Source organism: Lepeophtheirus salmonis, chromosome 4, assembly GCF_016086655.4.
Source record: "Lepeophtheirus salmonis chromosome 4, UVic_Lsal_1.4, whole genome shotgun sequence".
Taxonomy (NCBI): domain Eukaryota; kingdom Metazoa; phylum Arthropoda; class Copepoda; order Siphonostomatoida; family Caligidae; genus Lepeophtheirus; species Lepeophtheirus salmonis.
The window spans coordinates 10,795,060-10,821,355 of record NC_052134.2 but is presented as its reverse complement, the minus strand read 5'-3'; the positions used below and the strand labels follow the sequence as shown (position 1 = coordinate 10,821,355).

The 26,296-nt window shown below is 32.4% G+C and overlaps 5 protein-coding genes and 2 long non-coding RNA genes across 11 annotated transcripts; 3 read left to right on the top strand and 4 right to left on the bottom strand.

The window, feature by feature from the left end:
• Positions 1-4,382: 4,382 nt before the first annotated feature.
• On the bottom strand, positions 4,383-7,453 carry Catsup (Catecholamines up). The gene is made up of 3 exons (XM_040711126.2): positions 6,741-7,453; positions 5,092-5,780; positions 4,383-5,040 (listed from the first exon to the last, which is right to left on the bottom strand). The coding sequence occupies exons 1-3, from the start codon at positions 6,905-6,907 to the stop codon at positions 4,559-4,561; spliced, it is 1,338 nt and encodes a 445-aa protein (XP_040567060.1). The 5' UTR covers positions 6,908-7,453; the 3' UTR covers positions 4,383-4,558.
• A 2,074-nt stretch (positions 7,454-9,527) lies between these two features.
• On the top strand, positions 9,528-12,113 carry LOC121116831 (ubiquitin carboxyl-terminal hydrolase 3). Its single transcript, XM_040711133.2, is given in 7 exon segments — positions 9,528-9,711; positions 9,775-10,216; positions 10,533-11,004; positions 11,006-11,160; positions 11,219-11,337; positions 11,398-11,591; positions 11,663-12,113. Coding segments are annotated over 5 exon segments (909 nt in total). The 5' UTR covers positions 9,528-9,711; positions 9,775-10,216; positions 10,533-10,732; the 3' UTR covers positions 11,832-12,113.
• Positions 9,630-10,220, top strand: LOC139905099 (ubiquitin carboxyl-terminal hydrolase 3-like). Its single transcript, XM_071887503.1, has 2 exons — positions 9,630-9,711; positions 9,775-10,220. Exons 1-2 carry the CDS (start codon positions 9,630-9,632, stop codon positions 10,218-10,220), a joined length of 528 nt encoding a protein of 175 aa, XP_071743604.1.
• LOC139904736 (RAB6A-GEF complex partner protein 2-like) lies at positions 12,105-14,664 on the bottom strand. Of its 2 annotated transcripts, none has more exons than XM_071887619.1 (7): positions 14,404-14,664; positions 14,162-14,312; positions 13,918-14,096; positions 13,672-13,774; positions 13,445-13,600; positions 13,219-13,393; positions 12,105-12,576 (listed from the first exon to the last, which is right to left on the bottom strand). In XM_071887619.1, exons 1-7 carry the CDS (start codon positions 14,514-14,516, stop codon positions 12,407-12,409), a joined length of 1,047 nt encoding a protein of 348 aa, XP_071743720.1. In that variant the 5' UTR covers positions 14,517-14,664; the 3' UTR covers positions 12,105-12,406. The 2 variants fall into 2 exon arrangements, with proteins under 2 accessions (XP_071743720.1, XP_071743721.1); XM_071887620.1 differs by having other exon boundaries at positions 14,162-14,358; positions 14,404-14,621.
• Positions 14,665-14,768: 104 nt separating this feature from the next.
• Positions 14,769-18,312, bottom strand: Rubicon (run domain Beclin-1-interacting and cysteine-rich domain-containing protein rubicon). 4 transcript variants are annotated; one of them, XM_071887618.1, is made up of 8 exons: positions 17,928-18,312; positions 17,396-17,546; positions 17,133-17,326; positions 16,828-17,073; positions 16,513-16,653; positions 15,752-16,446; positions 15,163-15,673; positions 14,769-15,091 (listed from the first exon to the last, which is right to left on the bottom strand). In XM_071887618.1, exons 3-8 carry the CDS (start codon positions 17,184-17,186, stop codon positions 14,903-14,905), a joined length of 1,836 nt encoding a protein of 611 aa, XP_071743719.1. In that variant the 5' UTR covers positions 17,187-17,326; positions 17,396-17,546; positions 17,928-18,312; the 3' UTR covers positions 14,769-14,902. The 4 variants fall into 4 exon arrangements, with proteins under 4 accessions (XP_071743719.1, XP_071743718.1, XP_040567061.1 ...); XM_071887617.1 differs by having other exon boundaries at positions 15,152-15,673; positions 17,928-18,286; XM_040711127.2 differs by having other exon boundaries at positions 15,152-15,673; positions 16,828-17,326; positions 17,928-18,307.
• A 1,900-nt stretch (positions 18,313-20,212) lies between these two features.
• LOC121116832 (uncharacterized) lies at positions 20,213-21,912 on the bottom strand. The gene is made up of 3 exons (XR_005863951.2): positions 21,774-21,912; positions 21,296-21,718; positions 20,213-20,474 (listed from the first exon to the last, which is right to left on the bottom strand). It is a non-coding gene; the product is annotated as an uncharacterized lncRNA (long non-coding RNA).
• A 55-nt stretch (positions 21,913-21,967) lies between these two features.
• On the top strand, positions 21,968-25,973 carry LOC139905130 (uncharacterized). Its single transcript, XR_011779625.1, has 2 exons — positions 21,968-24,029; positions 24,115-25,973. It is a non-coding gene; the product is annotated as an uncharacterized lncRNA (long non-coding RNA).
• The last annotated feature ends 323 nt before the right edge of the window (positions 25,974-26,296 follow it).

Here is a 26,296-nt window from a genome sequence, read left to right as displayed (position 1 = left end):
TCTTCAAACTGTCAGAGTGAGGAGGTTTCAGAACCAGTAAAAAATGAGAAAAGGTATGAGGAAGACATAAAGGGCAAGAAAGTTCACAAGTCGAAGAAACCAACGACTTTATTATGTTAATTGAACATACTTTATGAAAGGCAAAACGCCTCAGGAGACTAAAAAGAAGCTTGATAAACATTATGGGGACTCTGCACCTTCGATTAGAACAGTTTCTAAGTGGTTTCAAAAATTTTGGAGTTACCATATGGGCACAAGTGCTGACCGTTCTGGAAGCCTTGTTGAGGATACTACTCCATAAATCAATGATAAAATCCATGATTAGGTTATGGATGACAGAAGAGTGAAGGAGAGTGAGATTACTAGTTATGTGGGCATCTAGAGTTGGAACCCTGTTTCCATTAATTTTGCGACCACAACTGCTGAAGTGTGAGCTGTTGCATTGTCGTGATAGAAAATTACTTTTTTGTAGGCCAATCTCCTAGGTGTTTTGATGGAATATTGAAGAACAAAGACAAGTAAGGAAACCCAAGTAAACATAAGACAGAGTCACCATCAAATAAGACTCTTTTTGATGTGAAAGACAAAGCACCATCCCGCATAATTTATATTCCAAGAGTGGAATCCCACAATATCAGAGCATCTTCTTAAGTTTTGTGAATAGCTCTTTATGTATCTCCAAACTTTATAAACTATATTAGGAGTGGTGCATTGCTGATGGCGTACATACAGTGTGTTTTAAAGTTTATATACTCTGAAATAATAAATACGGAGATTAATTTGGAACTTCATCAGCTATAGAAAGAAAGGTGTGACTAAAGCTTTAAACCAAGTAGCGAAATACAACCAATAGCCTGAGGAGATACAATGGTGCAGCGGTTTAACACTTTTTCGCAAGACGTCGCTTTGCATATGACGTCACTCTGTCATTTTTCTTACTGATGACGTAGGCTAGGATAAAATAAAGAGAGTCAGGAATACTAGTATTCCTTGGCCTAGCTCACACTCTAAAATTGCTGTGGGGAAAGAAGAAATTATTTTATTCTTTGATTTTTCCTTTTTTTTATTTCCCCCCAAAAAGAAGAGACCGGAGTTTTCAAATATACATTTATGATTTATTGATTATTATTATAATAATAAGTATAATATAAAATACAATGGTCAATTATTGTCAGAGATGAGAAGTTGGACTCAAGACTTGACTTGGAGTCCGTAGTTTTATATTAAATATATACTTTTATATTAATATGAAGAAATAACACAGAATAAATATCATAATTTTTGAACAAAACTCCATATTATGAAAATCTTCTCTAATTAAGCTAAGTCCGTCTTCCGAACTTCGAAGGAACATCTTTTAAAAGGTAAAATATATTGGATAACATCATAACTCCTTATTATATCTCCAAATAATAAGTAAACAGTACCTCTAGCGGAAAAAAAAGTTTATGTGCACCAATATATTTTTCAGCTATTGATCACGTGGTTCCTCGTTTCGCTACTTGGTTTAATGCTTTAGGTGTGATAAGTGCATCATTCATATACGAGACCAAAAAGGAACAAGGACTGATGAGAGTGATGACTGACAAAGACAGAGAAATTGGCTGACATGAGAAAAGCAGAGCTACATTAGTCAAGATGACAGGTTCTACATGGAAGCTCTAACTTCCAATTTTATAAAGTGAGATAAATTTAGGGAAATAGTTTTATATCCTTGAAATGTCGACTTTATTATACAATCCAAACAAGATAGCACAGTTTAGCAGTGAATTTAAGATATGCAAAAATATACTATCTGGTTAATGCATTTTATAAATTTGATATTTATAACAGGCATACATAATCAAAAACTTACAATTTTGTAACTAGGTGATGGTTATAATGAAAGCAAAATTCGAATCTTTTAGCATCAATATTGGTGAAGATATAATAGTCACCCAAATATTGAAACTTAAATATCTCGTTGTAGCTTTTTCGAGATAGCTGGGTCAATGACTTGTCCAAACACTGATAAGGGGAAAATAAGTATAAAAAATAACAGATGACATCAAAATATTACACAAGGTAAATTTTTATGTTGTTAAGATAACACCAAGTTTCATTTTAGTAAAAAAAAATGTTGAAATTTAAAAATAATCAGTATTTTAGTACCGAAGAATTCACAAGTAAAATACGTGAATATATATTTACAAAATATGAAAAACTATGATTGAAATTTACTGCAATTTCTGGCTTAGTTCGTTGAAGTAAAGACTACAGTAAACTTGATTTTTTCATCTCCATATAGAAATAAAATAGTACCTTTATCATATCTTTTCAATATTTTTTTTGTATTTACTCACTTTTAAGATTCATTTACGGCCTAATCCAGCTGTATATTTTGTTAAAAAAAACACAAGTGTATTTGAGGATTACCAATATATCCTATTTAAATCCATAAGGTGGTATGGCACATCATAAAATTGACAGTATGAAAATCAGTTTTGATTACATATTATAACTTATAAGTTGAATATACAAAATGCCCAGACTCAAATAATATGAAATGCCGGTATGTTAAAAAAAAAGAAACAGAAAATTAACGTGGTCAACCAGAATCAGTGATGAAAATCGTGTGTATAATTGGCATTGAGGTGAAGGAAATAAACACAAATCCCGCACCGTATCTAACAATGATATAGGAAGGAATTAAAGTGATTTAGATTCTCAATTCTAATCCAAGTCCAACATGGAGTTGAACTTATTGCTAGTATTGTAAATTGTGTGTATTTTTGGCTGGCCCTTTTTTTAGAGTTAGTAATCTGAAGAATGAAATTTGATTTCCTTAGCTGTTGTCATTATCATTTAATTCCTGAGTAGGGAACTTCCTTTGCTAATACATTCAAAACCTGATTGAACATTCTTTGTGTAATGACAGCTTAGCTGCTCTCAAAAAACACTCTTCAAAATGTCAGGATTACCATACTGATTTTCAGTTTGTTTTTGTTTTTTTAACCTGCCCAAAATACGCGATTTTCATCACTACTTATAACTCAACAACTACTTATAAGTGTTACTTTTTGTCTTTCACCCACTAATTATTATTTTATATTTATTGTTCTCCCATCAAGAATACAACCATAATGATAACAGCTTATACAAAAAAAAATCATGTAGTAATTACAAAATAAGTGCGATATTAATATTTGATATTTTTTTAACTGGGCTGGATATGTCTACATTTATTCTAATACTTACTATTCAGAAAATAAACATAGGTCATACACTAGCAATTTTATAATTCCGATTAGCAAATAGTATTAAATTATCGATTTGGATTATTATTTATGACATTTGAACTAGGGCATTATTTCACTAAAACAAAATTCAACTTCTTTACATACACCTGGTTCGCAGGTAATGAAGCCATGAAAGAAAAAACATCTGCTACGTAAAAAGCTATATCAGGTTTAATGTCACTCAGCACATTTATATAAATTTTAACAGGCATTCGAAATATAAATAATATTTACTTCGACCTTTTCTGTTGTAACATGTGGTTGAAATCTTTTGATGATTTTGTCTTTTGAAGCTACACACACATTTTTCCTATATAATATTTCACTGACGTCATGACTTACATCTCAATTGAAGAAGAGGCCATTTTGGGGATCAAAGTTGATATATTTACTACATAAAATGAACAAATTTCCAATAAATCTTGATTAAACATCATCAATTAGCTTTAAGAATAAAAAAAAGTCAACCCTTCTATTAAAAACTATTTGATATTAAGTAATTTTTGAATAAAATCAATTATGTTCTTAAAGTCCCAAAAAACGGATAGAAAAATTTGATTGATTAGAGACTATAAAATATAGTATTTCTACCATTGTAATAGTTATTTTGTATCTGCAATATGGAAATAAGATTGTGTAACAAGGTAATAACATATTTTAAATCCATTTTAAGGGTGAGATATGTATATAATAAAACAAGGCAATATATGTATAAAACATGGATGGACAGTAAGGTTTAAGCATTTTTATGTGTTGGTCCCATTTTTTTCATCCAATAGTTCACTATTTCCCTAATTTTAATGAAAAAATTATAATAATTGTTATAAAACTTGGTTGTTTAGGCCCCCAAATTGGCTAACATCAACAATGCTCAAGTCACGTGAAAACACTCGATATACTCGTACATTGATACGGTGATAACTACTCTAAAAATTGATCAATATACAGTTTTAAAGTTAGAAACTTAGACAGAAACTAAAAGATAAATTCTTTCTCTGTGACATTTATAGAGATAAATGCATAATATCATCTTCATTTCATTGTTGAATACGATTAAATAATTTATTAAACACCATTTAGATATATATAATAAAGATAAAAACCTTTAGTTTAGACTATTGTCGATATAATTAATTCTGTGTTAATTTAATATATAACAAAATAAGTTAATATTAATTAATTAAAAAGAAACATTTGGAACACTTCGGGCGATGATTTAAAGTAGATAAGTATATAAGATGATGTGGTCAACGAGTAATATATGTTTAGAGTTACGATTATTATTCATAAAATGCAATTACCACCATTAATGCTACACCCAATAACATGGCCGAAATTTCCGCAATAAATTGTTTAAATGAACACTTTCCTTCAAGTAGCTCTGGGATTACGGATACAGTGGCGATATAAATAAAACCTCCAGCAGTGAAAGGAAGAATGAATTTGTTAGCGGCATTATCACTACCACCCGTTAAAAGAGAAATTACACAGCCTAATAATGCACCAACTGCAGTGAGTAATTGTAATAAAATAGCCTTCATTCTTGGAACACCGGATTGAATAAGAATAGCAAAGTCTCCGATTTCATGAGGAACTTCATGTACAAGAATGGTAAACGTAGTGATCAATCCGATAGAATTACCGGCATAAAAAGAAGCTCCAATAGCTAAGCCATCAGTAAAATTATGAAATGCATCAGCTGCTAAATTTAGAAATCCACCGATTTTGACGTCTTGTGAAGCAGTCTCATCATTAGTCGACTCTGAAATTATAAGGATGATTAAAAAAACGAATTTATGAAATCGGCATGTACCTTTTTCAAGAGACTTTTTCGTAGCGTCCTCTTCTTTTTTTCCTTCCTTCTTTGATCCGCTTTTGGAGTCATCCTTCTTACTAGACACTTCATCCTTCTTCTTTTCTTGGCTAACCAATTGTTTCATTTCAGGAGTTCCATGACTGTGACCATGTCCTCCATTCAGAATCCGTACAAATTTTTCAACACATAAGAAAGCAATTATACCACTAAGTACAAAAAGTCCTACTCGGAGGTCATGAGGTTCATGTGCCCCACCATCCCCTCCATGCGAATGACTATGCGAGTGAGTGTGAGCTCCACCATTTTCTTCATTGACTGCCATAACAGCATGAGGTATTAAATGAAGAAAAGCATCGCCAAGAAGACCGCCTGATGCGAAACTAAGTAAAATTTTCATGATCCATTGCTTCTCTGAACTATTATCAAGAGGAATGAAAAATAGTATAAAGAATGGAGCCATGGAAATGAGGACAGTCGCTCCAATTGCATTAAACCAAATATTACGAGTTTTATTCCAGCTTAGCTCTTCTTCATCATCGTCGTCCCAATTTTTATGAAGACGCTCTCGATTCTTAACATTTTCTTCACGGCTTAGTTCGGGTTGTGGAGAGCCATGACTGTGTCCATGACATCCATGTGAATGGCCATGACTACCGTGAGAATGAGCGTGTTCCCCATGACTGTGACTAAAAAGAGAGGCCTCATTAATGAATTTGATCTATTATAAGTAGGCCGCAAATATATATATATATCATATGATCATACGAAGGCATTAAATATCCTATTGAAAGAAGATCATCAAACTCTAAAAATATCAATAAGTCAAGTGTAAAATATAATAATTTTTTTAGGAAAGTATTTTTCATATTGATATACATACATTGTGAATACGTTTTTTTGATAAAAAGGAGTTCAACATCTTTTACTTGGAGCAAGTGTCGCCCCATTTTTTAAATAAATAAATTTCTATAGTGTTTTCATTCACCTCAAAAATTATATCATAATTGAAAGAGACGCCATTTTGGGGGCTCGAAGTTGATATTTTTACTACATAAAATGCACAAATTACCAGTAAACTTTGATAAAACTCTATGAAATGGTTTTAGGAATAAAAGAAGACTTAATACTTGCATTGAATACGACTTGAGGTAAATGATAAATAGTAATATTTGACTATAATCACAGTAGTAAGTTCAAAAAGTACGAAAGTAAGAAAAAAGGGGTTTCATTCTTATAAAACTTGGTTGTTTAGGCCCTCAAAATGAACGACCTCAAAGTTTTGACATGGCGTGAAAACGCTATTGCATAAATATCATTTTTTACCTGACGAAATAGTCATGACATTCATAAATGCTCACCATAATTACAGCGAATATTAGAAAAAAATAATGACGTGTAATTCAACTCTCATTTGAGAAAAATGATATGAAAGGAACTTCATTAAGAAATGTAGAAAAATAGGAACACACAAATCAATAGGGAAATTTAATGACTTATGTAAAAAAAAAACTCATTAAAATAAATAATACTTTAATTTATTTTAAACAGCTTCATTATTACGTCATAATCAATAAGATCTAACTCAAATGACCATCACTAATCATTCTACAAAGCCCGTAGGATCTCATTAGTGGAATGCAACTGACCCATGAGACGGTCTTGCCGGAGGTAAATCCACGATATCTTCCTCTAGAATTTCATCTTCAATGCTATTTGCTTGTTTGGAGTATTTAAAATGTGGAGCTTCATCACTATGCCCATGTCCAGATGAAAGGAAATGAAGAGTCACGAAAAGAACCACAAGAAGTTTCATTTTCCCAAGTAACTTGAACTTCTTTGGATCTTGCAGAATGACACGACACTGTGGAAGGGTTTTTCGGTACTCCTGACTTTAAGAAGAGTGAACTCATTTTTTAAAGTCGAATCGACGAATCATAGCCCCATTGGGGATTTTATCGACCAATCATAATAAAGATGCTGATTGTGACGTCATTTTGGTTTATTTTCTCTTATACACTATATTGTGTAAATGAGGTGAAAATCTATCTTTTTTCTAATTGAGTAATTTATTTTTTTAATTCAGTACAATTATGCATTTCTTATTTTTTTCTATTAAACATAATTATCTGCTTAATACAAATGAAAGTAGCTAGATACATCTGATTAAAAATACATTGTAAATTATCCGACCATAGAGTAATTTAAACGTCACAACAACCTGATCACTCTATTGATCACCTTCTCTTTGACGTCACGTATATTCAACCATAGAGAGTTCTGAAAAACCATATTTTAGATTTATACACTAGAAGAAATTAGATGAGCTGTTACATTTTTTGGGTTTCACTCGATTCTGTTTAAATAATTGAATCTCAATTCCCCCCGATACAAATTAGATAACACTCTTATCAGTCGGAGGGCATAATTTGGATGCACATATCTTAAACCAAGTTTACTACCTCATTTAAATAAGAATTGTTTATTAGTATAACTTATTTCTGTCTCCCCTAATTTTTGACACAATATAATTCAATAGAGAGAAACACCATTGTATTTCTATATCTATAAATAAATCCTAGTAAATATCAATCTTTTCTGCCAATTAAAGTATTAATTAATTATTTCAAGAGGATTATGGGGCGGGTAGAAATAATTTTTTTTATTCAAGTCGACCGGCTTGAATGGATAAAGATTAGAGATGCAGAATTTCTCTAAAATAACTCAACCCGAAAAAAGTTGTCTCGCAACCTCAATAATTTACAAATTTATAATGGTGAGTGTTGGATCGGTCTAAAAAAAGACTTCAGCCCAGTCCTAATAAAATTTGTCAGTCCTAGATGGGACCTTTATAGCATCCCAGTAATAGAATACTAGAATCTACCAAGGTGAATATTAACCTTGGAATCTACTAACTCATAGATTTAGAAATTAGTGACTAGCTATGTCTTTTCAGCTGTTGAACATAACCTCTTCCCAGAGACAAGATAGATGACGTTTTAAAGTATGAAGTATTGGCTAGAACTTATTATCATAAGTTTTAGCTATCATTTGTTATTTTCTTCGTTTTTATATTGTTCAAATCTAGCTATAAGTGAAGAAAACCTATAAAGATAGCTGGTACAGCAGGACTGAACAACCGACGTTTCGGTCATTAAAACTTTCGCATGGTAAAAAAGATGGTTTTTTCAAGCATCAAGCATTATCTACAAATAAATATATTATTCAATGTATAAGAAAAAGGAAAACTTCTTATTCATTTTTCCTTATATCCAGCAAAAATCACATCCTTTTTGTTTCCTAGCTGGCCCTTTTTAATTGAACATTTTCACTGACGTCATAAATTGCATAATAAATAATAATTGAAGGAGACGCCATCTTGGAGGGGAGGAAGGCTCCAAGTTGATATTTTTACTACATAAAAGAGACATTTTTTTAAAATCATCTAGAAGGAACTTCATCAAATATATTCAAGAATAAAAAAATACTTTATATACGTAAAAAAGACATTTGCATAAAATACTACTTGATGCATATAATAAACACTGATATTTTTTTAATTAAAACAATATGTACTAAATATCTCTAAAAATGGCTAGATTTGTACATTTTTTTATGGATAAGGGACGAGAAAAGTAGGATAATTAGACAAAATACTTTATTGCTTACATTGTAATGATTAATTTTTAATCTGCAATATGGAAATTAGGTAGTATAACGATGTAATAATATATTTTTAATACATTTTAGGGGTATATATAAAATAAAATTAGGGAATAGAGGGATAAAATTTTGATAGACAGTAAGATTTAAGTCCTTGTATTTGTTGGTTCCATTTTAATATTCAATAGTTGACTATTGTCCTTAATACTAATGACAAAAGGGTTTTTATTGTTATAAAACTGGTTGTTTAGCCCCCCCAAAATGGCTGACATCAACGACAATGACGTCATGAAAACGCTTTCTTTGGAGTAGTGAAATCATAATTAATTGAGCTGAGACTGGGACATATGAAATAAATATAATATGTCTTAGGGTGAGGAAATTTTAGAAATAAAAACAAAGCTAGAGTTTTGATGTAAAAAACAGTTGATGCTATAATAGTTGACCAGAGCATTGAAACTGTAATAGTAATAACTAGCTACATCTGTTAAAAACATAAAGGGCGCTTTGTATAATAATATAAGATAATTCGATACCAGATCTGAAGTGATTGATGCATCCTAGGAGAATTATTAGTCCCAGCGTTATAATCTATATTTTCTATTGTTTTGGTCACCTAACTTTGGGCATCAAAAATTTCCTTGCTTTTGTTCAGCGTAAGCACTCCATCTTCTAGCTAGATATTAGTAGAATTTCATTGACTCAGTGTATTTTATCTCTTCCTCCTGACGTCATTGGCTTGCCTTTTTCTTTTCTTTTTCTGAATTTTATGAATCACAATATCTTAATATTATTGTGATCGGCAAAAAAAAAAAAAAATCATTTAGAGCTTAAAGCCAAAGGGGTGTCTGTTGGGGGCAAAACTCAAAGGTACGATGGAATGCTCTCATCTTCGGGACAGCAATGATATTATAAAGGTCCTAGATGCGAATCGTTTATTGCCATTGGCTTGCTCAAGTAAGATTCCTAATTTGATGTGATTCCACTCTTGATGATATATTCTGATTGTGTTAATTTCAGAGTGTGAGGGAAGGGAGTCCATTTGGATTTGTGTGTTTTGTGGTTCCCTGAATTGCGGTCGCTATGCAGAAGCTCACGGACTTGCCCACTTCCAGGAGAACCCCTCTCACTCCGTCTGCATGGAGACTCAGGAACTCTCTGTCTTCTGTTACGCTTGCGACGATTTCATCATCAATGATACACCGGAAGGAGCTCTGGATCAACTCCGATCCTCCCTCAGAGCCCCCTTGGACGAAAAGAAAGCCCGCATTCTCAGACCTCGGCGCTCAAAAAGGTCTCCTTCATCCTTTGATTCTCTTGGAGGTGTTGAGAATAAGCCGAAGAGGAGGAAAAAGGACGCACAAGCCTTATCGAAGATGAACGCATCTCCAAAGAAAAGTCTGGTGGGCCTAAGAAATCTGGGTAATACGTGCTTTATGTCTGCTGTTCTCCAGAGTTTAAGGTGAGTATCATAGTTACAATACTCTCTTATTTGCTTTTCCTTCATCCCTTCAATCAAGTATTACAAATTATTCATGATTCATCAATTTTAGAATTGCAGAGAAAATTAATTTCAAATGAGATACTCTTACTATAGCTTATGAAGAGTTTCCTGACTTTTCTTAAATATTTCAATTATTAACTATGTAACTACAGTGATCACAATTACATTATGAATGAAATTGTGCCCTGAAATTGAATAAGAATTATTTTTTTCTTCTACAAATCAACAAAATTTCAATTTCCCTTCACCTAAATACCTTCATTTTATGTATTAGTAACATTCAAGAGTTTTGTCGTGTTCTCAAACAAATACCCAGTTTCGACCAAAAGATCGTCACTTCTCAGAGAGAGTCCAGGAGTAAAAATGCAATTTCAACAGAAGGGCCTATAATGACTGAAGAGCTGAAAAAAAGTTTTAGTTGCTCTCAATGCGGGTCAAGAAACCAAAAAAGCTTTTTCACCTGGAGCACTTTTTATGGTGATTTGGAAAGTTGTTCCAAGATTTCGAGGCTATCAACAGCAAGATGCACATGAGTTCCTTCGCTATATGTTGGATCGACTACACACAGAACTATTGTCTCTTTTACCTAGTGATTTGTCGCATCTCCAGCAAAAATATAGTCCTTATTCTTGTAGGACCTCAACTGCTGGATCTAGAGGAACGACTTCCTCCCATTCCTTGGTTACTTCCATTTTTGGTGGCATGTTACAGTCAGAAGTAACTTGCTTAGTATGTAATGCGTCCTCTAAAAAAACATGATCCCTTCCTAGATTTGTCTATAGACATACCTAACAAGTTTATTCAATTGAGAAAAGCCAAAAATAATATTCAACAAAACCTTACCAATCAAACTAAATTGAAGTCCGACTCTAAAGAACAAAACCCGACATGTCATCTTCACGGTAACATTATTATTTAAGATAAATGCCAATGACATAATTATGTCAATTTTTCGTTAAGATTGTCTAGAAAAATTTGTCGACGTGGAAGAACTCGCAGACTCGGAGAGATTTTTCTGTGGGAGTTGTAAAAATAAACAAAGGTCAACCAAAAAGTTCTGGATTAGACGCTTACCAAATGTAATGAATACTTTATGCAAGGAGTTCAATTCCTAATATTATTACTTTTTTTATAACCAGGTTCTCTGTTTACATATCAAGAGATTTCGTTGGAGTCCATACTCGAGAACGAAGTTGGACACGCATGTATCATTTCCTTTGTCTGGGTTAGATATGTCTGACTATTTGCTTACTAATCTTCATGAAACTAGATGTTCCAATGCCGGCTCTAGCCTCTACGATCTTGCTGCCGTTATTGTACATCATGGATCTGGGTAATGTGAATTTATCTTTCCCAAATTAATTATGTATAATTTATATTTATTATTGTCGTAAATATTTTCAGAGCTGGATCTGGGCACTATACAGCATTTGTTATCAAGAACAATAATTGGTATCATTTTAATGACTCAACTGTTTTAGCTTCCGATTCAGAGACTGTTTTGAAAAGTAAAGCATACATTCTGTTTTATATTCAACGTGAATTTCGACAGCCTGGCTTTAGTAAATCCTAGATATTTTATAATTTAATAGAAGTGCCTTCAAATGAAGGATTTTTTGTGAAATAAGTGTATCCATGGTTTATATTGGAGTCTGATTTCGAACACAAAATCATTTTTTCAAATTTGATAAGTTTTATTTAGATATGTAAGGGTATTTCATTTAATAGAAAAGGTGTAAACGTCAATTGGTGGACTTATAGCGTTTAATCATTTAAAAATCATCCTGACTGAAATGTCAAGCTAATACGTAGAATAATATGCATCTGAATGAAATAAAAAAAAAGATTTAGTTCATGTTCGATTTTTTATTTTTCTCTTTAAGTAGTTGAAACAATTTTAATATATATGGACAAGTTATTTTTATCTAATGTAACATACTTTTGCATTTTACGAAATTGTATTTAATTTATAATACTCGGAACATTTTTATATCCATTTCTTTTTTTTTTCTTACGACCGTCATGGGCAATAAAAAACTGGTGGACTAATAAAGTTCAAGTCAAAATTGCTCTAATTTTTACACTTCAAATTGTTGATCATTATCACGCGTTGATTCAGCATACGTATTTGAATGTGAACTATTCCAATTATTCGACATCATTTATGCTCTGCGGAGAGTACATTTTGATGGGATGAGTCCACGTTTTGGTTATGACGGGTATCTTGTGGGGAGCTTCCCATTCTGGGTCCTTTGACTGAAGTTTCAAATTATTTTCTGACAGGTAAAACGTAAACTGAACGCACCATTTTAACATGACTGAAAAGTACACTCATAATATATTCTTATTAGGGGTGTACCGATGCATCGGAATCGGTTTAATAATGTCGACTCCACCTACATTACATATTTATATACATTATTAAGCAAAACAAAAAAATCTTTCTAAATTTTTTATTTCAAATGGTCAACTTATCAAATGAAGTGAGGATCATAGTATAGACTAACCTTAAGTTTAAGACTAGGGGCTCCTACCTGTAGGATACCCTGATAAAATTTTATTTTACTTAATTTCTATGTATAATTAGCGCAATAATAATAGACCTACATAACAAAATTCAGATCCATCCTTTGAAAATGAAAGTCGATTCAGTAATTCAGGGAATATATTTGAGCCAACCAGGAATAAATTGACTCCTGACTAAAGAGAGGAACTAACTTTCTTAATAATTTTAATTTCAAATTATTTACAACTAATTATATTCATAATTATTTATGTATTTTCTTGTCAAGCCCTATTTAATAAAAAGTTAAACATTGAAAAAAGTAAATCATTTCTTAATTCGTTTATGTAATTCCTTTAGACATAATATTAATAAGAAATTGATATCGGAATCGTTCATAAAGATGGTATCGGTACATTTATAATCCTTACAATATGTATTCGGAAAAAACTCTTACCAAGATCAGTTATGAATGTTGGGGTTACAAAGTCAGGGATTACTAACTCAAATCCCATACTTTCAATTCCAAAAGTGATCTCTGACAAGTGAACCCATCTTTTCTTTTCATCCTTGAATTGAATCAACGAGTCCCGCATTGGTACTGCCTCAATACTCACTAAAGAAGCCGTGAACTGTAAAATAATAATGTAATGTAACTTTTAGCCCCTCCATGAGTAATTTACTTTCATGCAATGAAGTTCAGCATTTCCAAAATTAAGTATACCAAAAATCTTCTGTGATGCAGAATATTCAGAGCCAATATTGTGTATTCTTACTATTTCCTTGCAGTTCTCCTGTATTTTGAAAACATTTTTAAAATGCGGGATCTGTCGAGGAGACTAAGGATATATATATACATATCAATGTTTTGTGAAATGTTAATAGATATCACGGTTATTTTATCTTTTACTTGGAAAATGTTTATTTTTTCAATTTTACATGGGGTTTCTTCCAGAAAAGGATTTATTCTTCTCATTGTACAAGCTGATACTGGAGTTATCATCCCTATACTTCTACTCAGAATAAAAATATTTGATTTTAATCCTTTGGAATATGTTGAAAATAAAAAAATAGTTAAGATATTTCGTCAATTGAATTTATTTTAATCGAAGTGTTCATTGAAGAAAGAACTAAGTATTTCTGAATAGTTACATACTTGGTTGGAGAAGCAAGAAAGGATCTAGTGGATCTTGACTTTATTAAGAACTCGAGTGAGACTTCTGACTTATCTTTGTATTTAAAACATATTTTTAACTTTGTATGATACTGAATCCACTTTCCACCAAAGGACGGAGGCCAATGACTAGGAATTATCTCTTGGAATTTGAACTTTTTCTATTTAAAAAAGATAAAACAATATTTTTTTGTTTCTTCACATTTTACATCATTGTGATAAATACTTGGACATTCGGTTGTATAACAATGTCCTTTCCTAAAAGATCCCTTTCAATTGTTGACTCTTCTGAATGGGTCCGATACTGATTTTGTGATGATTTTCGGATTCTTGTTACTGCCTCCAATCTACCACAGCATTTTTCCAGAAATATTTCTCTGAGCATCCATGAAGAATAGTCATTATAATTAATATTATTAAATACTGATTAACGTATATTTTATTAGCTGGATCACTATAATTATTTACCCGAAGTGTTGATTCTGGATATATATTGTAAAAAAAATTCCCCCGCGTTTCAAGTGTGTGTAATTAACACTAACTCCCAAAGAGTCGACATTTTTTCTTGAGCAGCAAAACATGACAACTGAAATATGTAATACTTATTAACATTACTGAATAGTGCACTCTTCCTCCTGCTTCCTTTTTAACAAATAATAGTGTTGGAATCTCAAATTACACCTTTTATTAATGGAACAGTATGTATTTATTTACTAAGTTATTGTATATGTAAAAAAAAAGGTTATGTAAAGAGAGAAAACTCTAAATTAAAGAGTGACATCATTTGTATTTATTGAAACTGGATAAGTCAAAAAATGATGGAAGACGCGATGTTAGCTATTAAAAATATAAATATATTTTGTTAAAATAAATACGTTAAATTTATATAAAAATATATAATAGAATTAGCTCTTAAGGAGAATAATCAATTTAATCGATGAAGTAGTATTTTTTTTTAAAAATCATATCATATACGGATCGTTCTCGCAGCGTTTTTCCTTTGATCAATACGTTGGCATTTAGAGCAATCTTCAAAATAGCAAGGTTTGTGATAACAAGCATAACAGCGAGGACATTGGTGAACATCCGTTTCAAATGGGAATAAAACATCTTGTGAACGGCAACCTTCGCATAAAAATCCTCTGGCTTTACAGAGCTAATCAAATGGGCAAATAAACATAAGGTAACAAAAAAAAAGGAAATGTAAAATCCATACATGATATTTACCGAACATTGCACTATGTGCTGCATGAGATTTTCTAGTAGATTAGAAAGTACACTACTATAGTTCTTGGACTTGATACGGCAAAGATCCTCGAGAGAAAACGTATAGGGATCAATCACAGGGTAGTTACTAATTTCTGACATATACTGAGTTTCCAAACGACAATTTATTACAAAATGATAAATTTTAGTACTTAAGGATCTAACTTCTATGGCTTTTCTGAGTTTAGATATTTTACCCAAGAGCTCAGGGTTCAAATCTTGAATATTGAAAAGGGGATCAGAGTACATTGAGTGTAGAACAGTTGACGCAAAATCACTGACAAAATAAGTCTTGAAATCCCATTTTTTTATCACATTAGCTGGAATTACGTGAGTAGCATTTGAATGACATCCAGTACAAAAAAGTCTTCCAAAATAATGACAATATCGATAAATTTTACTGTATTTCTTCTCCACTTTCATCGCACAACCAGAGCATCGGTACTTTTGCTCTTCCAATAACTCAGTACGGCTAGAAATTTAATATCAGTAATGTTCAAAATAATAGTAGCATTACTAAAGTAACTAGAAATCTAGACGTAAGTATTACCTTTTATGAACATGAGGCTGCAAGATAAGCTGAGGTCTAGGAGGAGCCCAGTCATGAGTTCCTCTAAGCTCAGTAACGATTTCATCTTTACAAGTGGTATTATGATCTACGGAACCACTACTATTTCTTTCTTGTTGAGACTGACTACCATTAAAATCAGAAGAAGGAAATGAAAGCTCTGTAGTGGTCTGATAATCACCAAGTATTAAATTTAGCTCAGATGCTTTGGTTTCATGTTTGTCATCAAACTGATCTAAGAGAGACAGGGCAACACTCTCGGCAGAATTTTCTCGTATATTCATGTTACGATTGGAAGTTCCAAATGAAGGCATAGCTGGCGGTCGAAAATTTGACGCCGTTATAACTCCTTTTCCCATACATGGATCTCCATATTTTTTAGTGGAAGCTTGTATGATTAATTCTGCAAGAATTAAGTGAGCATTTTCTCTATCTAATCGAGCTTGATGTCGACTAAAGGCACCAGATGATAAATAAGAATAAAGCGATTCATTTTCCATAGGCAAGGGCATAATCCAGCCTTCTGTTGGAGGCGTAATAGTGGACCAGTTATGATCTAGCTCATCAGTATCATGCTTATTCAAAGACTCAGAAAATGATTTGATTATAGATCCAGATGACATGAGTTGAAAAACTCGTGTATCAGACGTTGTTCGGCGGTGAGTTCTCTTTGGAGTCTTGAGATAGGGATGCAAAATATATAGACTTTAATAATAACACATAAAAATTCAACATAATCATACCGAAATAAGTTTTGTTTTAGTTTTTTCATTTCTTAGGATTTCTGTACCTCTAACAGGAACGATAGGAGAGCTATGATCAGCCACAAATGAATTATCAGAGATAAAAAAGTCATCTATATCTGATAATGATGCATTGGAAGTCTAAAGTGTAGAAAAATGAATAGTATTGGAAACAGAAATGAGAATGTTTTGTTGAGTGAGAAAGATAAATGAGATCACTATTACAATGATAAGATATGATATCTCTAGAATCCTTTTATAATGCAAAATGAATATTTATACTAAACATTCACTAGCTCAAGAAATAAATAATACCTTAGGCCGATTTCCTAAATGGTAAGTTTCACAGCTTTGTTGTTTACGGAGAGTGTTTTCTAGCTCTTTAGGGAGAGGACTCTTATATTTATCTATAAAGTCTACAGAATTAATGGGCGAAGAGTCATCATAATCATCAATCCAGTTCTTCCTTTTTAAAAATCGACGTATCTCTAATTCAGTTAAACCAGGGCAAGACGACGAAAAGCTGCAGATCCTTTCATCCGTTACAAAAAAAACATCATCCTTTTTTAATGATGATGTATTAGGCTCAATATCTTGATCAGGTACTTTATCATAACTACATTTATTATTTCTTCGGAGATCAAGAGCAACCAATGTTGGCAAATCTTGTTCATCAAGGCACTTCGCTGCAAGGATTAACTTTTCACTTGAATTGGGACATCTCAACATAGAATCCATATCATAGTGACGTTTCAAAGAATCTTCCGCTGAGACTATACTGGATAACGCCTGGGAGAATAAGGAATTCGCCATTCTGTAACAACGAAGGATAAGGTTAGTTCAATTACATTTGGAATATTGCAAAAGAATGGACAAATCGTACTTATCTTTGATCCAATCATCGAATTCTGATTCTGATTTGAGAGGCAATATTTCCATAATGAAAGGGAGAAAGGAGGGATTTCCCTCAGTATCCAAGGATATGCTCCCATTCTTGAGGATCTCCTTTGTTATCCGTAGCAATTTATCCAACCCTGGAGAGAATATTCAATAGAGGTAGACAATAAAAACATAATTTACTCGTAAACAAATATGAAATACATTTTAATACAAAAAAGAACTAGAATGGCCACTCTGTAGAGTGCAAACCTTGGCCTATGGTCATTTTTTCTAAATTGGATTTTTTGCTATGAAGTATATTTATAAACCTACTTAAGAACACCTACTAAGAGTACCTTAATATGCTCCAAAGTTATGGTCGATTATGTTTTTTTAACATTTTGTGCTACCTTGACCTTTACCTATCAAAATTTAGTGGCCTCTTACTGTGACCATAAATAATCTTCGTCACTTTTGCCGTAATCCTGGTGATCAACAGACAAACAAACAGAGGCCAAATAGCAATAGATCCTTACCCACAAAATGAACAGATGATCCGTGGAAGACGAGTGTACCCCCAGATCCAGTAAGTAGAGACTCTATTCCAGAAATGAGTCTCTTCAGATCATGATTCATACTCTACTCTACTTCGATTCAAAGGCCAAATCGTCGTCCAGCGACCGGGAGAGTCCGATAATCAGTTCATTTATTATAAATGTGTCATTTTGACGTCAATCCAAAACTTAAATTCTCATTCCTCCTCGCGGTGACACTTATACCGCCGTGGCCGTGTGTCCTTACAGCTTTTTATTCATCAAGTTAGATGAGCTAGAGAAAAAACCAAGAATGAGATGAGTGTGGACTGATGAAGTGAATGAATAAAATGACATATACAGAAAGAGGGGGGAGTTTTTATTTCTCTCTCTTCTTTCTCATTCTTAGTTCTTGCTATCTTACCAGCTAGGGAACACTCTAATCAGACTGCAACGCGCTCTCTTTTTTGTGTTTGACGGGAGTGCAAAATAATTTGCTCATATCTAGAGATGTTCAAAAAGAGGATCCAGATTTTTTCAGTTGTTACCTGATTCAGGGAGAGTGCTCCCTGCCTTAACATGTGTTTTTTTTTTTACCAAAGCTTTCATCATTACTATTTTATTCATTTTTGTCCTCACTACGCCATCACTTAGTCAATGGAATCCAAAAGTAAATTAGTGTTGTGAAAGATTAAGGAATAACTTATGGGAAAGGATATCTTGCCTTACATAAGACTACAGGTAGATCGAGACATTACTTATTTTTCCATAGACTCGGAATCAGAAAAAAAACTGGAGCATGAGGACTCAGACTTGACCGGAACAATGAAAAGGTGTACTCAAATACAGCTCAAAATATTGCATCTAATGGATATTTACTCTTTTCTTTTAATTATATTTAGTATTTACTATTTAGAATGAGTAATTAATAAATATTTATGGAATATGAAGAATGAAGTTGCAAAATAACTATTGAGAATTATGAATATTGTTAGATACGAGTATATCTTAATATTTAGTTTATTATTATTGGTTGTACAATGGAGGTTTTATTGATCATAACCTCGACGACAATGTGTGGCAGCCTTATTCATCAGTACACATTATATATTTGCTCTTGAAAGACTGAGAGTAAAAAAGATGATTTGCACGTAAGTTATAACTTAAAAGTCCTTGTTGGACTCAGAGTAGAATTGAGGAATGACATCGGAGTAATTCCAGCCTATATTATGTCCTTACTATATACAAAGTGGGATTTGTTTTTCTTTCCTTCCTCTCACAGCTGGTTGCAGGTAATTTAATGAAACGTCATGCATGACTTATAGTTATGACTTACGACAATATTATCAACTTAACTCATAAGTGAAACTAAGCAATGCGTACGCTTGCGTTGCCCCTGGCTGAAATATGGGTCAGCAGGGAAAGGAAATACCACCCCAACTCTCCACCCACCGGATCCTATCCGTAGGTGCAAATGGATTTCTGCCATCAAGAAATTACGAGACCATTAGGATTATAACGGAATATAAATTAATCTGCCTAGTGGGGTTAAAGTTCTTGAAATCAAGTCCGAAACTATTGATATTCTCCTATTTTGTGAGAGTAAGAATGGACTCCCGTTGGAGGAACGAGGGCTCCATAGTACCTCTTCATAAACTCACAACACATTGTTCTGAAAAAAGGAATATTTAGGGGGACTCTGGAGATCCCTAACATCATAGATCTAGCCTTTCCTTGCTCAATATTTACTTTTAGTCAAGTTAATTTTGTCTCATTATGTACTTTACGCATTATTATTTGTCCGTGATGCCTTATCTCCAGAACCTTTGGAAGGCTCAGCATCGGGCGGCAAGGATGTGATGTTGATGGGTAACACACCAGAGCAATTGTCAGGATCGAATGTCTAGGAATCAGAGGTCAATTGTTCTTCGGGTCGTTGAGGACTATTCCTCTGAGCGGAGACACCTGCCACTCTAGCCTTCTTCTGTCTTAAACTAATTATCTCTTATCTCACTGAATGAATCAACCCTGTCGTGGAATCTTCGCTCTATGTCTACGGATCTACGGAATCACCTCGCATGAATTGGGAGTGATGAATCTAAGAACTTAAACATAGTGTACTTTATATTGCTTTGTCAATATCTTAAAAGTATACATTAAAACTCATCAATTTGAAGAACTATGGAATCTTCTATTCATATAGAAATAATTTTTACGACATTTTGATTCTATATACTAATTTTTTAATTATTAATATTATGAATTTTTTATTATTATTTACACTCATATATATATTTTATAATATGTTGTATAGATTTAGTAAAATACAATATTCTTAATTGTATACGTGATAAGTCTATAAATCAGAAGGTCACATTTGTGCTTGATTAGATCGAACGGCAATCCTGCCATATATTCAATTATCTTTGAATAACAAGTATTAAATTGATAAAATTCACCTTACCAAATGCAAATAATATAATATTAAGTACAAATTGGTAGTAGCTCCCAAACAGTGGGTATTGAGACAAGTTCAAGTGTACCACACGTCTGTAAGAAAGAAAGAAATATTATTGTGTCCCATTATAAATTATTTGTGAATTTTTGATAACAGAAATGAAGTTAAAAATTTATTTCGTGGTCTTTTCATTAGTCTGTATTTTATTGAAATTATAAATTTGGTTGGGTAAATATGAGTTAATAAGTTTTATTTTTTGAACTAGATAGTAAAATTTGTACTAGTTCAGGTTTATAATACCCTATATATTTATAAACACCATTGGAGTACAATAAATCTATATAACTTGGATTTTAAAAAAAAACATATAAATTTGTCTCGCCATAATTCTAAATCAACTATCTTTTTTAATATTGTACCTAATTTTTGTACATCCCATTCTTAGTATTTCACTTGTAGCGTTAACCATAATTTGAAAGCAGCCCCAAAACTTTTTTAAATCAATTAATATATGTTGACAGCCATTTCATGAAAATTGAAGTATGGCATGTTTGAAATTTTTAAGGTCAAAGATACATTTTATTGGGTAAAAATATAAAATAATTAATTTGTAAATATCTATCCAATCACGTTTAAAGTAGATCGATATCATTAAAAACGCAAGAGATATTGCTTTAAAAACATGGGTGCTGGCCTCGAGGCTGTAACTTTAGGAGCATCTAACTCCTGATATGGAGGTCAAAAATTTTATATTTTTGAGTTTCTATTCAATATATTATGCAAAATTTCAAAAAAAAAATAGTGATGGTGCCGTAAAAAATGTCCCTTTTTTGGTCGATTTGGCGTGGAATGACCCGTATAACAATAATAGTACAATAAATGTATAATTTAAGATACAATGGTCGATTATTACCGGAGGTGGGAAGTTGGACTCGAGGCTTACGACTCGATTTGGAGTTGAGTTAATATTTTGAAGATGATTTCACAATCAAAGACTCGCTGTATATTGTGCACTCAAGAAAAACCTTAACACTTTGGACACCATATTATAATTATGAACTTGAAATGAGCCTGAATGAAAAGTGAAGATGCGATAAAAATATTTAAGGACTTGTTCATAACTTGAGGTTCAACGTGGACTTTTCCCATACTCGGATTAATGCTGTGGCATAAGCTGCAGGAGTGGAAACGATACTCCGAAATCTTTGGAAGCTATGGGTTAAAGATATAAATATATATGGATATACACCTACAATAATTCAAGTGTGGCCTCATGAATAAAAACTTAGAAGACGACCTGTCGGATAACAAATCCTGCCTTTTTACATGTCATGGACTAGTAAAAAGAAGCAAACTAAAAAAGATATATGTAGTTCGATCAATATTTGTACCCGAAACACACTCCTTAATCTTGCTAAAGGTGAACTACGAATTGGGCATCGTCTGAAGCAAGAGACAGTAAATCATTGGAATTATTAAATGAAGAAATAGACGCGTTTCACTCCTCCAATCAACTCAATAATTTTTCACATATCTAATAAAAGTTGTTCTTAGAGCAAGAGCTTACTTTTTACCCTTATCTTTATCATAAGAAGCTTCAATTATCAAAGCTTGTGTTTATTGTGAGGTCAAATAAAATTAATATTGTTGATGTAATTCATAACGTTATAGCTTATTTGAAAGGTAGAAAGACCATAATTTGGAACAAAAAGAGATGATTACGAAAATAGAGGAATTTATTTCTTCTAATATCTCGTAAGTCCAATAACGGTAGAGGAAGACTAAAATATATAATGGACGTAGTTTTTAAGTGCTATGTGCGTAGTAACATTATAAGATGATTTTTAAATTGATAGGTTAGAAAACGTCTAATTTCATAGTTAAAAGTCCCTCTGTTAATCTCCAAGAAAGTATAATACGCAAGAAACATAGTGATCCTGGAGCAAATAGAAGAGCGAATAAATTGTCAAATGTATTTTGAATTAATTTTATGTGTCTATATCCAAAAATTATTGTATTTAATATTATAATTGTATCTATAATATTGTAGCAAATTAATGTGCATTTCATTTCTGTATTCAGGGTGAAATATTATTTTTACTGAACTAAATTATTGAATTTATTATTCAAACTGATGAATTTGTCTTCAAAAAGGAAGTATCAACTTGAGTTTGGGTTTGCACAAGATCATTCTGTAGTAAGTTTCATTCAAATAACTAATTAATATGAAATATTATTCTTCAATTGATCTTTCAATACTAATGTGATTTATTCATAAAGACAGTATATTGGCACAATAAGTCAAATGGATTTGAAATCGCATAATTCATATGTTTGGATTCAGAGCTAAGATCACAAAATATTATTACAAACTATAAATTAAGAATAATTGACTATTATATGTGTGTACTTTTAATTAAATTGTTTATGCTGCTTGATTATTTTAGGGATTGAAAATTTAAATTTAATTTCTAGAGTATGATTCGAATAGTTTCTTGAGTTTGGAATTATAATATTTAGAGATACCGGCTCCGAATCTGCAGGTATTTTAAAATTTGTGACTCTAAATCATAGATAAATATGCATAATCTTGGTGTTGCAAACCGACTCCGTTAGAAAAAAAGCCTATCAGACCTAATTATTACTTCATGGGAATTAAATGTACCTAGTTACTAAAAATTACATTATTTTGATCTTTTAAGCTCATGAATGTGGTTTTAGGAAATCGATGTAGTCTGACTGATGCTTCCAATAAGTTCCATTTTGGCGCCAAATATAAGAATCTTATTCATCCTAAGGAATTAATTACATTATTAATGCAGCACTAATGGTGAATATCATATTATTTAAACAAAACTTATTATAGTTAAAAATCCATTCTACTCCGTGTGTAAATACATTAAACTTTACTAACTCCCGGCTCAATTAAATGTAATTACTTAAAATTGCATTATTTTATGCTTGTAAACTCAAGAATTGGGAATATGAGCAATCGATACAGTCTGTATGAAGTTTTCCATCTCTGTCAAAGATCAATGGAGGATTTAATATTACTACATTATCTTGTACAAACATGATTTGAAGTAGAAATTAATTTTTAAAGGCCAAATTCATCAGTCTAAATGATTAGTTCGATACTTTTTTTTGTAATTTTACACAAGAAAACTCTTAAGCATATATCTTCTTACATTTTGAGTTGTATGCATCACGTCAATTCATCATTTTTGGCTCAAAAACAATTTAGGATTTCAAATATTATCCCAAAATGGAAGAGTTGCCTAAAATACCAAGTGATGTTAGGAAAATATTACAACTACGACTAATATTATATCTTTATAATTGTGCAAAATTTCTATGAGTCTACCAAGTGGAATTCTTATAACAAATGATGTTTAAACCAAACAAGTTGCTTAATTGGAGCTTGTACTCCCCTGGTTATTATTAGAACAATTGGGTAAACATTTTATCCAATTCATTCTACGAAGAGTCATATCATTTTTCCTAGTCCTCAACACTTATTTGGATCTCTTTAGGTGCTACGTCTTATTTCTATATGTCCTCGCTTTCATAGCAGTAATTGTGTAGGCTGCACTTGAAGAACTCCTTAAGGAGATAATGGAACTCAACATCTATATCGACGCAGTGCTGTAAGTTAGCTCTATTGTCAATTACTAATTAGTCTTCTGTTCGCATTCGTATTCCAAGAATTTGTTTTCTTGGTGCTCCTCCTAGAATAGTCTTTTTACGGCTCAGTATTGAACTACGTGGTCATCTTCTTCAAGACAAAGGATCATCACCTCAAACGACTCAATCCTCAAGTGTTCAATTCTGCAACATTAGCTGAACTACCTGGGTTTTTGTGAGTCAAAGTAAGATTCCTAGTCTCATAGCTGATTTCATTTGTGTGGACTGAAGAGAGACAAGTGAGTCTTTTAAATATTAAAAAAACCTAAAATATGAAGCAATAAAATGTGAAAAATACTAATTTATTCTACAAAAAATAGAAATGGACATAATATAAAATTTATAACTGGATGTTGAGAGCTACGCCTCTTAAAAGTTCTAATTTTAGTTAAATTATTATAATTTTCGACAATGTTTTTAAATCTTATATTAATTGATTTGTATTTTCGCCCTTGAGGAGGCGGCCCGTCCCCAGCCATCATATTAGCAATATTGTGCCATCCTTCAACGTGGTTATTTGTACAAGGCAGACGATCATCAATTCGGTCTCGGACGTTCCACATCAATATTGGAAAAGAGGGCTGACATCGACCATGAAGTTGAAGGCGGCAATGTATGTATCTTCGAAGTAATCAACCGGTGGGATTAATATTTCGGGCATAACACTGTAAATAATTTCAAATGCCTCAATGCCTTCCTCTGGTGGTATGAAAGCCAAAGCCGTTAGCATTCTAACTTTAAGACTGAAATCAGAATTTTCCACATATTCAATTTGAAGTCCTTATTGCTGAACTTTTCTTCATAAAGATTGTGTCAAGTGGAAGAAGCAGCTTTTAATGTTTAATGTTGGAAATATTAATTTGAATGCATTCATTGATGACATTTCAAAATCTATCATCAATGTTTGTGGTAATAAATTAAGTCTTAGAGAATGCAGCGCTCTAAGCACCCTAATGGGATGTGCGTTGTCACTTATTTGGGAGGAGGGCAAACACACATGCTATCATAAAACCATTAGATAGGGCATGGATGGTCAGGAGTTGAAAAAATATTGATGGGACGACTTTGAATGTACCATCAGAAACCCAATTTTTAGACCTCTTCAAAATTTCATATTTCGATTAGTTACGAAGATGATAATTCTTTGTTCATCTCCAAGACCACTATCGTAAATTAGGAATTCCTCACCAGATTGAATGACTTTTAAATTGTTGGGAACTATAAACTCACAACAGTTTATAGGAATGGATTAGGGATTTCCCGAATGCTCCTAATTGCTGGAAGCTGTGTTGCAGCCGCTTCTGAAACATTTCCAATTTCTTGTGAAATAATTTGTTGGGTGGTTTCCATGTTGTTAATGGTGTGGCATCTAATGGATTGATAAATTGTCTGTACCTCAGGTCTCCCAATATTAGTGGCATGAGTGTGATCATTGATCCACTTCACCAACTCTTCATTCTTTATATTGAGTTTGGCATTACATTCACAAGCGTTCCTCCTCAATTCACACTCTTATGATGTTACTTGGTTAGCTAAATTATTTTGCTTTACATATATCAAGCCCTCATAACAAAGCTTTAGGCCTCCCCGTGAGGATGTTATGAACTCCATGATTAAAATGTAACTGAGTATGATTGAATTATATTTGTAAAAAAGTAAATTACTAAAATAAAGTACTTTATTTTAATGCAACTGGGCATGTACGAAGTTGATGCCTGGAAACAAATCGTAGGGGATGGGAAACCATATTTTTACATCAAATTTACTGGTTTTGTCAGCATGTCGTGGGAACATTCATTTTTATCGATCCCACTAAATTTTATTTTTTCATGTTTGCTTTTTTGTATTCAATGCCTCTTTTTAGGCTCATAAATCCATTAAATTGAAATAAATTAATTCGCCATACAGATATTACAATTTTCTAACAGAGTCAAATTTACAAACCTATTATACCTATTGGTTATGAGCAAGGTTGTACCTTTATCGGTCTAGTGGTTCATGTTCTTGAATAGCTAGAACCGGAACCGAAAAAGTCGAACCGAGACCGCAATAAATTACTTATCAGTCTCGATTCTTATGCTTTTGTTCCTATATAGAAAATAAATTAGCTTAAATGAATAAGTCAATTTTCTGAGTTTTTTTTTCTGCAATTGCAGCGGTTCCAAATAGCTTAGAGCTTCTTATGGATCTGTAGAAGTGGTTTTAGGCACCAGACGGTGTATATAAAAGA

What these genes read in the sequence shown, in the direction of transcription:
- LOC139905099 (XM_071887503.1), top strand. Translation starts at nt 9,630, where the DNA reads ATGGAATGCTCTCATCTTCGGGACAGCAATGATATTATAAAGGTCCTA. An exon ending in ATTGCCATTGGCTTGCTCAA is followed by an intron (nt 9,712 to 9,774) that starts GTAAGATTCCTA and finishes TGTTAATTTCAG; the next exon opens with AGTGTGAGGGAAGGGAGTCC.
- Rubicon (XM_040711127.2), bottom strand. Translation starts at nt 18,027, where the DNA reads ATGAATCATGATCTGAAGAGACTCATTTCTGGAATAGAGTCTCTACTT. An exon ending in GATGATTGGATCAAAGATAA is followed by an intron (nt 17,327 to 17,395) that starts GTACGATTTGTC and finishes TCGTTGTTACAG; the next exon opens with AATGGCGAATTCCTTATTCT. An exon ending in ATTTAGGAAATCGGCCTAAG is followed by an intron (nt 16,654 to 16,827) that starts GTATTATTTATT and finishes TCTACACTTTAG; the next exon opens with ACTTCCAATGCATCATTATC.
- Catsup (XM_040711126.2), bottom strand. Translation starts at nt 6,907, where the DNA reads ATGAAACTTCTTGTGGTTCTTTTCGTGACTCTTCATTTCCTTTCATCT. An exon ending in CCGGCAAGACCGTCTCATGG is followed by an intron (nt 5,781 to 6,740) that starts GTCAGTTGCATT and finishes CTCTCTTTTTAG; the next exon opens with TCACAGTCATGGGGAACACG. An exon ending in GAAAAAGTCTCTTGAAAAAG is followed by an intron (nt 5,041 to 5,091) that starts GTACATGCCGAT and finishes TTATAATTTCAG; the next exon opens with AGTCGACTAATGATGAGACT.
- LOC139904736 (XM_071887619.1), bottom strand. Translation starts at nt 14,516, where the DNA reads ATGTTTTGCTGCTCAAGAAAAAATGTCGACTCTTTGGGAGTTAGTGTT. An exon ending in TTATACAACCGAATGTCCAA is followed by an intron (nt 14,097 to 14,161) that starts GTATTTATCACA and finishes TTTTTTAAATAG; the next exon opens with AAAAAGTTCAAATTCCAAGA. An exon ending in AACATTCATAACTGATCTTG is followed by an intron (nt 12,577 to 13,218) that starts GTAAGAGTTTTT and finishes TGTACTTTTCAG; the next exon opens with TCATGTTAAAATGGTGCGTT.